The sequence below is a fragment of the Hyla sarda genome, chromosome 4, assembly GCF_029499605.1.
Source record: "Hyla sarda isolate aHylSar1 chromosome 4, aHylSar1.hap1, whole genome shotgun sequence".
NCBI classification, from domain to species: domain Eukaryota; kingdom Metazoa; phylum Chordata; class Amphibia; order Anura; family Hylidae; genus Hyla; species Hyla sarda.
The window spans coordinates 323,021,693-323,034,616 of NC_079192.1; the positions used below are offsets into that span (position 1 = coordinate 323,021,693).

A 12,924-nucleotide genomic window follows, 5' to 3' on the forward strand; every position below is an offset into this window, starting at 1 on the left:
AGTTAAACAGATTTGTAGATTACTTCTATTAAAAAATCTTAATCCTTCCAATAATTATCAGCTGCTGAAGTTGACTTGTCCTTTTCTGTCTGGCCATAGTGCTCTCTGCTGACATCTCTGCTTGTCTCGGGAACTACACAGAGTAGAATAGGTTTGCTATGGGGATTTGCTTCTACTCTGGACAGTTCCCGAGACACGTGTCATTAGAGAACACTTAGACAGAAAAGAACAACTCAACTTCAGCAACTAAAAAGTACTGAAAGGATTAAGATTTTTTAATAGAAGTAATTTACAAATCTATGTAGAAGATGTTCGGCACTGCTAACTTCTGTACCTGGGAGCTGATGGACACTAAGTCGCTGTTGCGGGGGGAGGATTCGTTGGTGCTCAGACTCACGTAGAATATGACATCAGTGCATAAGAAGAAAAATGAAAGGTCGGCACTCACCGGATTTCCAATTCAGCAGGTTTTATTGCACAATACTCACAGCCATAGTACATTGCCTCTCTGTGGTACCCCCCTTTGTTACCATCCGTCGTCTCCCCTAGAACTGTACTATGGCTGTGAGTATTGTGCAATAAAACCTGCTGAATTGGAAATCCGGTGAGTGCCGACCTTTCATTTTTCTTCTTATGCACTAATTTACAAATCTGTTTAACTTTCTGGAGCCAGTTGATATATAAAAAAAGTTTTTTCCTGAATAACCCCTTTAATAACTAATCAGAAGACTCCATATTACAATACCCTCCATGCAATTACAAGTAATCGAAATGTGTGAATGTTTGAGCCGTCATGATAAAATCTAACCATGAAGTGTGATTGAACATATAGAATAAACGGAAATTGCCAAATATGAGATATAAGGCCAAGAATAATGTGGTGTCCCGGTACCGTATCTTATCCGGTACCTGCGTGTGTGGGTCCCCTTAGCCAGAGTCCCTAGGACGTTGGGGTCCCCATTGTCTAGTTCACCCCTGGTCACCTCTCATTCAGATAGTTATTGCGCTAATAGTTTATTTAGGAAACATGTAAATATGATATCAATGTATATAAATAGTTAATTACCTGTCTATAGCATTACAGGACCTGCGGGTCACGTGGACAGGTGAACTCTATGGTATTTCTGCTTAAGGACCTTTGTAGGTCCCTGTGACGTAGTCAATCCCATCACACTGTGTAACATGAGTGACAGATGTTCGGACCAATCAGATTCACCCCGCCCCTGCCCATATAAGGGAGCGGCGGCCATTGTTCTCTCTCTTGTTCCCGAGCTGTCAAACGAGCAGGATCTGCGCAGCTGTCTATCGCAGTGAGTTAGGCCTGAACCTTGCGGCAACGGCTGATATATTCAAGATCGCGAGTGCATCAATCCCTAAGCACTCTGCAATATTGATGCACTCGAATCTGCACGCGATATCTATCCCCTAAATCCGGACGGATCTGCAATAATTACCCTAAATTCAGAGACTTTAATTTCATTCAAGGTCCACAACAATTGTCAGTCATTGAGATATATAGAGACTGTTTGCCTGAGACTGTTATTGTTCATTGGATGTATCGCAAGCATCTAAGTAAAGTTCTTCAAGTTAAAGTTCAACTACTTTGTGGATCTTCAGTCATTTTCTTACATGCACCTATCGTTACTGGGAAGGGCGGCGATAGGCCGGAGAATTACCTCAGCATACTAGCCCTCAGCCTGGCGTCACGAATTATAGGGTTAACATTAACCCTTCATTTACCGAAACAATACCCCCACTACCAACACCCCCCAAGGGCTACCACAATAACGTGTAAGGTACACCGCGTATGTGACAGATAACGTAATGCTTAAAACTAAAGCAACCACCGTACTTAAAATATGGGCAGTACTGTTGAATATTATACTACCCTTGAGCCAAAAGAATATCTAGCTTAAAACCTGGCTCAAGGAACTCTTAACTCCGTCCACAATGAGACCTAGAAGCGCCAACTGGCCACAAATCTCCACTTATGTAATTGCCGAAAGAAACTGCGCTGACTTATGATACAGTAACACCATAATCACAATATGAAAACACCCCCAGGTTTTTGTCTGACCCGCATCGTGAACTGATCAGCCCGTATGTACCGATCAGCTGATTCGTGTAATCACGTATGTACCAATCAGATGATTTGTGTAATTAGCTGATCTGACGCAACACTGAGAATAATAACCAGGCCTGGGCTGAATAGAGGTTTCCCAAAGCTCAGGCTTACCTCCGGAGCTAGGGAGTGCCAAGTACATTATTCACATAATGCACTACAATATTTTATTACCTATACTATTGCCTCTCATTGATTGGCAAGCAACCTATAAGGCCCTGCCTAGTAGGTAAATACATATTGCAGATATATATTGTTTGTGCCCTGTCGGGTTGTACTTGGGGCCCTCAAGAGTGGCCCCTTCCAGTGCAACCACTCAGAGCTCGACGTTCACAAGCTAGCAGAGGAGCCAAAGTTGCAGATGTTTTCTTAAAAAGATGCTTGGTGTGCCAGTTCGGGCCTAGATGGCGAGTTCAGGCCTGGATATGATTGGCCTTTAAAGGGGTACTCTGCTCCTAGACATCTCATACCCTATCCAAAGGATAGGGGATAAGATGTCTGATCGCAGGGGGCCCACCACTGGGGACCCCTGTGATCCCCCATGCAGCAGCCTTGAGCTAAGTTTTCTCCGAGGCTGATGACGGGCGGTGCAGGAGACGGGGCATAGTGACGTCACGTCCCGCCCCCTCGTGACGTCACGCCCGGCATCACACCCCCTCCCATAGACTAGTATTGAGGGGGTGGGGGATGACGTCACTAGTGTATTTTTCACTATTACTATGAGTATTATTATTAGAAGGGTTACTATAGTATTTTCAAATTGTATAACGTTTTTACTGAAACGTAATCAATTTAGAAATTATTTGCATATTATTACAAGTACAATGAGACCAAAAGCAAACATAAACTGATTACAATGAAATACACCATTTTGCTAAATATTGACAGTATCTACATCCTCGTATTAAAATAATGGCATAAGACAATATTATACATTGTACCAATCAACAAATAAGGAAAAAGGACAACATTGCCCTCAAGCCTCGTCCTGGATGTATATAAGGAGAGCCCATTATACTTAAATTTCAAAACAGCTTTTGACTTTATATTTAAGCTACCAGCAGAACAGCTACAATTGCATCATGAAACTTGCCATCATCTTCCTTTGTCTGGGCATCGCCAGTTGTTTTGGTAAGTTTTTATACTTGTCACATTATTGCATTATATATTTAATTTATAATATATATATATATATATATATATATATATATATATATATATATATGATTTTTTTACTAATTAAAACTACATTTTTTTTCTAATTTGTTTTTATTTGCTGTTTGTAGAATTTTAGTTAAATTTTTAAACATGTAATGGTTGCCATGTAATTGTAATTGTTGCCATGATTTCTTAATGCTGACAAAAACATTCAGTGATATAATGGTCCTCTGAGACCAGAACAGGGCAGTCTGGAGATATCTTGGAGACTAGAGGGGACTCATTTACTTCTATAGGATAGTGTTCTAGGCATGCTTTGCGACCTGTATAGATGTAACTGTGCAGGAAGGGTGGGGATTTAAGCCGCCATCATACTACTGTGAATGGTGTGATTTTGTGTTATCTATATATAGGTGTTAGATTTTAGTGTAATCCTGTCCATGATGAGTAAATGTAAATGACTATTACAAAGTAATACCTTTAAGGCAGGAAGTGTCAGTCTATTAACAGGTACAGTGACCAGAGTGAAATACCAAATATTTCAGTATTTTTTTAAGTAGAAGGTGATGTGGAAAATCACTAACATTAAAAAAAAAAAAAAAAAAATTACATCTTAACCCCTATCCAAAGGATAGGGGATAAGATGTCTGATTGTGGGAGTCCAGCCGCTGGGGTGGGGCCGTGATGTCACGATACCCCTTCCCCTGTATCGCCAGTCATCAGCTGTGGAGCAAACATAGCTCAAGGCTGCTGATGTACGGGGGTTAGGGGGATAAGATGTCTAGGGGCGGAGTACCCCTTTAATGATTAGAAAAGTGACCGATCGGTTTGATAAAATTTTTATGCCATTTGTAAACAATTTTTGGTGTTTTTTATTTTTTTTCATTTTTTTTTTACAGTTTTTCATTTTACCATCTACAGAATATCTTCCAAAAATGTTGAAATCATGTCGTTTGTAATATGAATACTATGCCGACTAATAGTTGACACTCCTTATTTTGAGGTCACTTTTCAACCGTCTCTTCTTTATCATTGCAGACAAGATGGCAATAAAAGATAACAAATATCAAAATATTCCCAATAATTAAAAGTTGCATCTCACCTCTTCAGCACACTTACCACTGCACAGTTCACAGAGTATGCTTAGAAAACTCCCCCATAGAAGTCAGTTTGAGAATAAATAAAGGTTTTTTTCTGATGAAAACTAATGCACTTCACAATGAATTCAATTAATGTTTTACAGTTTTTAACATTTTAAACACCTTAAATTGTCTGTCACACAGCTTTGATTTTTTGGCGCAGATTTTGGAGCATGCCATGTAAAAAAAAATTCACCTGTACTGCTTTTTAAATCATGCAGATTTATTCTACAAAATATGCAAGTGCACCATTTATCACATAGTTGGGTTTCATATATAAAACTCTTCATATCAAAAAATGTGGTGTTTTGTACCAAAATTTTGGTGCAAAAAAGTTTTCATTAGATGTTCAAAGGGTTTTACATGTGAATGATCCAAGTTTTACACTAGTCACACCGATTTTGCAAAAAGTGGGTGTGGCTATGTAAATCACATGTTACATGATTTTCATTAAAAAGGTCACACCAGCTCTTTGCTAATGTAGAAATCACAGAAATACAGAGATCGTTGTAGTTTTTTTTTGTTTGTTTTTTTTTCATTATTATTATATTTTTTTTGTGGGGGGGGGAGGTGTTATTTAATCAATTATTGAAAAATAAATAATTGTTATTAGAAAATGTTAAGAAAAAAGATATATATATATATATATATATATATACACACACACATATATTTTCATTGTCACTGCCCCTGCACTCAGATTTAACCCCCAGACATGTTTTATTCTACAGTTACCGCTTGTATGGGCACTAGTAGTCATAGAATAATATGTGAGATGCATTCTCCAGAATTTTCCGTGATTTACAATTTGGCGCAAAAAAATTCAAAATGATGAAGAAAAAAAAGTTGCCACCAAACTCTTTTTCAATATCTCCCCCATTGAGTTTCAAGCAAACAAATTCCTTATTATGTACATGAGTGAATTCAGTTTACACAATACACTTTTCACGTTTTGTTTATTTATTAATTCCTACCAGTAAGTTAGCTCTAGACTTCCCTAGGTCTAGGTGGCTGCTTTAAAGGGGTACTCTGCTGGAAAACTTTTTTTTTTTTTTTTATCAACTGGTGCCAGAAAGTTAAACAGATTTGTTAATTACTTCTATTTAAAAATCTTAATCCTTCCAGTAGTTATCAGCTGCTGTATGCTCCACATGAAGTTCTTTTTTTCTGTCTGACCACAGTGCTCTCTGCTGACACCTCTGTTCATTTTAGGAACTGTCCAGAGTAGAAGCAAATCCCCATAGCAAACCTCTCCTGCTCTGGACAGTTCCTGACATGGACAGAGGTGTCAGCAAAGAGCACTGTGGTCAGACAGAAAGGAAATTAAAAAAGAAAAGAACTTCCTGTAGAGCATACAGCAGCTGATAAGTACTGGAAGGATTACGATTTTTAAATAGGAGTAATTTACAAATCTGTTTAACTTTCTGGCATCAGTTGATTTAAAAAAAATGTTTTCAAGCGGAGTACCCATTTAAAGCATCTCTCTAAATAATGTTAACGGCATTATTTAACATCAGAGCAGTTTAGGCAATATGTCTGCCCCATAATGATATATAAAAAAAAATGACACATTCTCTTTAACCCCTTAAAGACACAGCCCTTATTGGTCTTGAGAACACAATTAAAATTTTTGCTTTTTCATTTTTCCTACTGGCCTTTTAAGAGGTAAAACTCCTATTTTTACACCTACAAACACATATGTATTTTGTAATGATACCTTCCATTTTACCATAAAATATGCCGCACAACAATACATAATAATTTTTGGTGCGAAATTGAGCAGCAATTTTGAATTTGAAAATATTCTTTTACCTTTACACCATTCTGGATATGGGATCATTTACATACCGTATTTATCGGCATACAACACGCACTTTTTAGGCAAAAATTTTTAGCCTAAAGTCGACCTGCGTGTTATACGCCGATAATCCGCTGCAGTTCAATGATTTAAAGCGGGCGTTTTAAATCATTGAACTGCAGCGGCTTTGCAGGTGCAGAGACCGCCACCGCTGCCGGCTTCTCTGCCCCTGCCTGTCCTGGGGTCTAGAGCCCTGCTGCCGGCCCTTCTCCCCCCCTGGCTATCGGTGCCGCTGCCCGTTCTCTCCCCCTGACTATCGGTGCCGGCGCCCCATTGCCGGCGCCGATAGCCAGGGGGAGAGAAGGGGCAGCGGCACCCATTGCCGGCGCCGCTGCCCCGTTGCCTCCCCCATCCCCGGTTGTATAATTACCTGTTGCCGGGGTTGGGTCCGCGGTGCTTCAGGCCTCTGGTGTGCGTCCCCTGTGTCGTTGCTATGCGCTGCGAGACACAATGACGTCACTCGTCATTGCCCCGCACCGTGCAGTGCATAGCAACGACGCATGGGACGCACGTGTATTCTGATGACACATTACGCAGCGGAAATTCTACTATATGCACAGAGCAGCATAGTCTCATTAAAAACTATTTTTCACTCAGTAGCTTTTTGGAAAACTTCCACTGAAGCATAAATATGTCTTTCCTTTAAATTTCCCATTTCTTTTGAATATACATTTTGCTTTTGCTCAAAAACTAAAGTGGCAGTGGAAATCCAGCCTTAGAAAGGATCTTTAATGTATGTGTTGCCAGTTTAATTGTATTATTTTTAGGGCACATTTGTAAGAAGTTTCCAAATTATATTATACATTTTTATTACCATTTTACTTATTTAGTTTAAACCTCTGTATCCTAAAACGCGTAACATTATTTCAAACATTATGGCCTTTATTTAATATTTACTATTGAAGTTCTGTTTAAGGTAAGTTCTGTTTAAAGTAAGGTAAATAAAGTAAAGGGAAATGCAATTTACTAAATGTATGTCATTTACCATGCAATTCACTAATAATGCTATGTACTAAACATGTGCCAAAGTTTGTTTGTTTGTTTTTTTCCCCCGTTAAACTTTTAGCTAGGTATCTGAAATCTGGGCATGGCTTTCTACTTTTTCACCATCCAAGGATTTTATTAAATTTTTTGTCCTGATTTTGGTGACTTTTTTCCCCTATGATTTTAATTATAAAAGAGAGGTCAAAAAATGATATAACAGTTTGGTTACTTGGGGACACTTTGGCACATATTTAATGCACTAAAAAAGTTAACAATATGTGAAAATATCAACAGAAATATCAACAGAAATCCACAAGGTAAAAAGACAATAAATAATAAATGAAACATTGATGCAAAAGAGCCAATGTGGTTATATTAGTAAAGAAGTTGAAACACCACCAAAACAAATGTTAGAATAGGAAATTGTAAGGCTAAACCTTTAATGTTCCCCTGCTTATGTAAAGGACTGTAGGTATTCTGTGGTGTACTGCATGCACGGTGTGAACAAAGTGTGCGGATTAGCACTGTAGCATTTTCTGCTGTCACTAGATGTCTCTATTGTAGAAGATATATATATAGAGCTACCTTCAGAAAGTTATTTAGACAGTGGCAGAGGCCACATTGCATGCTGAGGTTCCCTATGCTGGGCTGAGAGACTAGAACACGTGGCCTGCAACCATCAAGCTTCACTTTACCACCAAGTGTAAACTAGGACCATGTGACAATAAATGCAGCTTGTACTTTTAAAATTCTGAACATTAAGGGATAATTCGAACATTTTTCTTGTAGTGTTAACATTTCTCTCTCCTCTTTTTTTTTTTTTTATCCAGATGTCAATAAAGGATATAATATCAAACTAAAGAAATTGGACGTAAGAGACAGTTTTTACATTTACTCCTAGAACCGTTTGCACAGTGTTGAAATAACACCCATATTTAGCATTGCAAGAAAGCAACAGATTTCCAAGGTCTCCAGTGATTGTGATCTTCTTGTACACTGTGACCCCCCCCTCCCCTCTCCACTGTCCACTGCAAAAAGGCAAATTAGGTTATCCCTGCTAGGGATCATGCACACAACAGAAGTTCAGCGAGAAATGTCCTTGCTAAATTTTGTCAGCAGATCCATGCTGCCTGGATCCAGTGCTTATTTTGCGCAGATTTTTTCCATGGTAACAGGCGTTGGAAAGAAAAATCCCATTGACTAATGGGCTTTTCTGAGCGGATTCTGCTGAAGGATTGAACATGAAACTGAACTGAAGATCTGTGTTGAAAGTTCTTCTGCGGAACCTTCATAGTGTGCACTGAGCAACAGAATTCTATTTGATCAATGGGATCCTGCTGCAAGCGTAATCTGCTCTGAATAAATTCAAAGCAGAAAATCTGTAGTGTGCATGGGCCCTAACACTGTCATCTAGATCCTCTTGGACTCACCTATAGTCATGCTGTAGTCTTGTTTTTATTATTGACCAGCTGAGTACCTGACGTTGCCTGGTTTTTCCTACCTAATCCTTGTGTGGGGAGGAAAAGCATCATAGGAGGAAGTACTTGTCCTCATATCTCGACCTCATATCCCGACCTCATATCCCATCCTTACATCCCTTCCTCATATCCTATCCTTATATCACAACCTCATATCCCATCCTTATATTCCGAACTCATATCCTGTCATCATATCCCATCCTCATATTCTATCCTCATATCTCGTCCTCATATCTCGACCTCATATTCCATCCTCATATCTCGTCCTCATATCCCGACCTCATATCCCATCCTCATATATCCCGACCTCATATATCGTCCTCATATCCTGTCCTCTTATTCTGTCCTTATATCCCTACCTCATATCCCATCTTTACATCCCGAACTCATATCCCAACCTCATATCCTGTCCTCATAGTTCTTCCTCATATCCCGACCTCATACTCCGTCTTTATAGCCGGACCTCATATTACATCCTTACATCCCAAACTCATATCCTGACCTCATATCCCACCTCATATCCTATCATCATATCCTGTCCTCATATCCCGTCCTCATATCCTGAACTCATATCTCATCCTCATATCCCGTCCTCAGGGGGGGCTGAGTTGAAATTACAGAATGTAGGCAGAAAATAGAAGGAGGCAAGTTTTTTTGGAAGTGGGCATGACTTGCAAGTCAGACCAATGCACAAAAAGGGTAGAAAATAAAAAGTGTATGGCTTAAATGGTGGGTTTGGCTTTGTGACATGGGGTGTGGCATGTGAGAATGGTGTGGCATGCGGGAGGGGTATGGCCGGACAGACGCACTCACCAGGAGATGCAGAGCAGAGCTTGGAGAAAGGTACTGGAAGTCCTATATACTTGTATGGGACTTAAGACAAAAACCCCATCCTTCATGTAAGGGGGTAGGTTTGGGTTAATTTAACTGTCATATATTTTATTTGGCATAAAAGTAAGTTTCATCAAGTTTTACTAAGTTTCATCAAAATATCTCCAGCCACTTGGAAGTTATGCTGGAACATACAGTTCCCATAGACTTGCATGGGACTTTGAACAAAAACCCCAACCCTCGCAAATGGGGGTGGGTTATCTATGTAGTTGACATATAAGTAACATGTGTACCAAGTTTTATCAAAATATCTTCAGCGATTTGGAAGTGATGCTGGAACATGCACACTCACACATGCACACATATATATAGATATGTGAGGAGTGGGTCATTCTATGGGCAGCTGTGCACCAAATATAATGGAAACATTAAGCCAGGAGAGCAGTGTGGACTGCACTGAGAATTGAACTTGGGTGGGGGGTTGGAGGGAATTGAATATGTATAGTATGTCCACCATCACATTTCCTTGAATTTAATCTCAGGATACTGATACTTACTGACCTTTTTACTACTTTCTAATTTTATTTCAGAAAAACAAAGTTGACTATGTTGCTCGTAGTGTTTATGGACTTGCTGTAAAATCTGAAAATTTAAAGGTAAAAAAAAAAAAAATAATATATATATATATATATATATATATATACATACATTTAAAGCTAAGAAAACATTCACTGATTCATGGGTCTGGCTGTTCTTATTTACAAGAATACTAATAAATACATTCTCAGTATAAATGAATAAAGATTTGTTTCTGAAAAAGTTATAACAAGTGTGAAACGATTACTTCTAGTGACATTGTACATATCTACTGCCATAACAATTACTTACGTGTTTTTCTAACCCTGTTTGCTTGCCGGTAAACATACAATGTGTGAACAGTATTGTTTATAGGTCAGACCACTTTCTCCACAGAGCAATATTTTTCTCAAACACACACTTTGAATATGAAAATGCATCAAAACTAAACACAATGTCAACTGGCCCCAACCAGCCTATAAGTCTTAGCAGGTCACTTGGCTTAACTCTAGAAGCCAAATTGCGTGAGCTAGAGGGATGAGAATCCACCTACTCTATCTGCAAAGCCAGAGGCTTCCTTAAAAATGTTGGCAGCATTAAAGGAAAACTGTCAGCTTTCTCCCACCGCACTAACCATTGGTACTGGCTGGTAGTGTGGGGGACGCTGATCAGTTTGATGCTTACCGTGCCCGGATCCGCCGCGCTGTTCGGCCCTAATCTTCTATTTTCGGTATATGCTAATGAGGTGCTACCTGGCACTGGCCGGGCTAACTGGCACTCTGAAATATGTGCCGCCTGCCGCAGCGACGCCCCCAGCTCATCAGCTGATTGTTTCGCATTGTGCTTCGTCAGGGGGTGTGTCACACGCCCCCCTGACGAAGCACAACGTGAAACATATGTTGGGGTTGGAGCTGGTAGGTTGGCAGCACACATGGCAGGATGTCTTATGGAGTTTTAGTCAGTTTATGTGTAGTTTATGCTTTTCTCACGTCATTTATCTTTTGTTCTACACCCTATGGCATATTTCTCCATGTTGGCTCTTACAATACAGTGATCCCTCAACTTACAATGGGCTCAACATACAATAGTTTCAACCTACAATGGTCTTTTCCGGACCATTGTAACTTGAAACCAGACTCAACATACAGTGCTACGGACAGTCCAGATCTTTGAAACATGTCAATGGCTGGAAGAACCGACCAATCAGAATTGACATTCACTGGTAAAACACCTGTATTACTGAAGTATATGCACTGAATTCCTGTCTGTAGTGCCCTGTCTGTAGCGCACTGAATTTCTGTGTTCTGTACCACTCTTTACCTGTGCCATAGTTAACTGTTCCTTTGGACAACAAGGGCAGCTCCATTTTACTTTTTTAGGATATTGCGTGTACTGTACAGGACCCTGAAGAAGCTCCTGCCCTCTACATAGACAGTGATTTACAGCTCCCAGTAGCTCTTCCATACTTTTATATATAAGGATTTGCTTTATCTATATCACTTTTTTTTTTTAATCCTCACTTTTTCCTATTTTTGGATGACAATTTGGTAGCTTCAGAACCAATTACCAGGTTTCCATAGAATTATGGTCTCAACATACAATGGTTTCAACATACATTGGTCATCCTGGAACCAATTAATATTGTAACTTGAGGGTCACTGTGTTTTCACCAGTGCCCTCCTTGAAATATGTGCCCGCTGGAACTTCTCCGGTATTTTTTCTGCCCCTGTATTCCATGTGCATGAGCCTATTCTACCATCTCCACTTTTCTGTATTGTCATACCAGTGCCTTTGTTTCAACATCTATTTTTAAATGTCTGTCTTGTATTTTTCTGATACATGTTTAATAAATTGAATGTTTTACACTATTGGTTCTTTTTGTTGGTGTATATCGTTCTGAGTTATGTAGTTACTATGTAAATACGAGACACAGAGGATTAAAGGTTATTTTACTTTTCATTACAGAATTGTCCAGAAAGTGAAAAAAAGGCAGTGCTGCGATGTCTAATTAAGGACCTCCACCAGTACTTGGTAATTTAATCTTATATGTTAAATATATTATATTAATCTGGTTCCGGGCCGTTTGAAGGAATTTGATGGCCCCAAGCAAAATGGACATGGAGGCCCCCCCCCCCCCCTTGATGTTCACGCACGTCACGCTCTAGGGCAGGCGTGAGGACGTATTAACGTCAGCCCTTGAATGCTGGGAGCGCGACGTGAGCGAACGTCGATACGAGGCCCCCACATTAGGTGCAGCACAGCTCCCCCCCATGTTAGGTGCGGCACAGTTCCCCCCACGTTAGGTGCGGCACAGTCCCCCCCACGTTAGGTGTGGCACAGTTCCCCCCACGTTAGGTGTGGCACAGTTCCCCCCACATTAGGTGCAGCAGAGTTCCCCCCACATTAGGTGCAGCAGAGTTCTCCTCACATTAGGCTAGCAGTGTTCCCCCACATTAGGTGCAGTATAGTTCCCCACATTAGGTGCAGTATAGTTCCCCACATTAGGTGCAGTATAGTTCCACCACATTAGGCAGTACAGTTCCCCACATTAGGTGCAGTATAGTTCCCCACATTAGGTGCAGTATAGTTCCCCACATTAGATGCAGTATAGTTCCCCCACATTAGGCTGTAGTTCCCCCACATTAGGTGCAGTATAGTTCTCCACATTAGGTGCAGTATAGTTCCCCACATTAGGTGCAGTATAGTTCTCCCCACATTAGGTGCAGTATAGTCCCCCACATTAGGTGCAGTATAGTTCTCCCCACATTAGGTGCAGTA

At 40.1% G+C, this 12,924-nt stretch overlaps 1 protein-coding gene across 1 annotated transcript in view; it reads left to right on the plus strand.

Annotated features, from left to right (window-relative positions):
• The first annotated feature begins 853 nt into the window (after positions 1 to 853).
• The window catches only part of LOC130367473 (uncharacterized), a 36,924-nt gene continuing 24,853 nt past the window's right edge, over positions 854 to 12,924 (plus strand). Inside the window, exons 1-5 of the mRNA XM_056569894.1 lie at positions 854 to 888; positions 3,177 to 3,253; positions 4,180 to 4,235; positions 10,161 to 10,226; positions 12,112 to 12,177. Coding sequence (XP_056425869.1) covers positions 854 to 888; positions 3,177 to 3,253; positions 4,180 to 4,235; positions 10,161 to 10,226; positions 12,112 to 12,177 — 300 coding nt within the window. The remainder of the gene's footprint in view (positions 889 to 3,176; positions 3,254 to 4,179; positions 4,236 to 10,160; positions 10,227 to 12,111; positions 12,178 to 12,924) is intronic.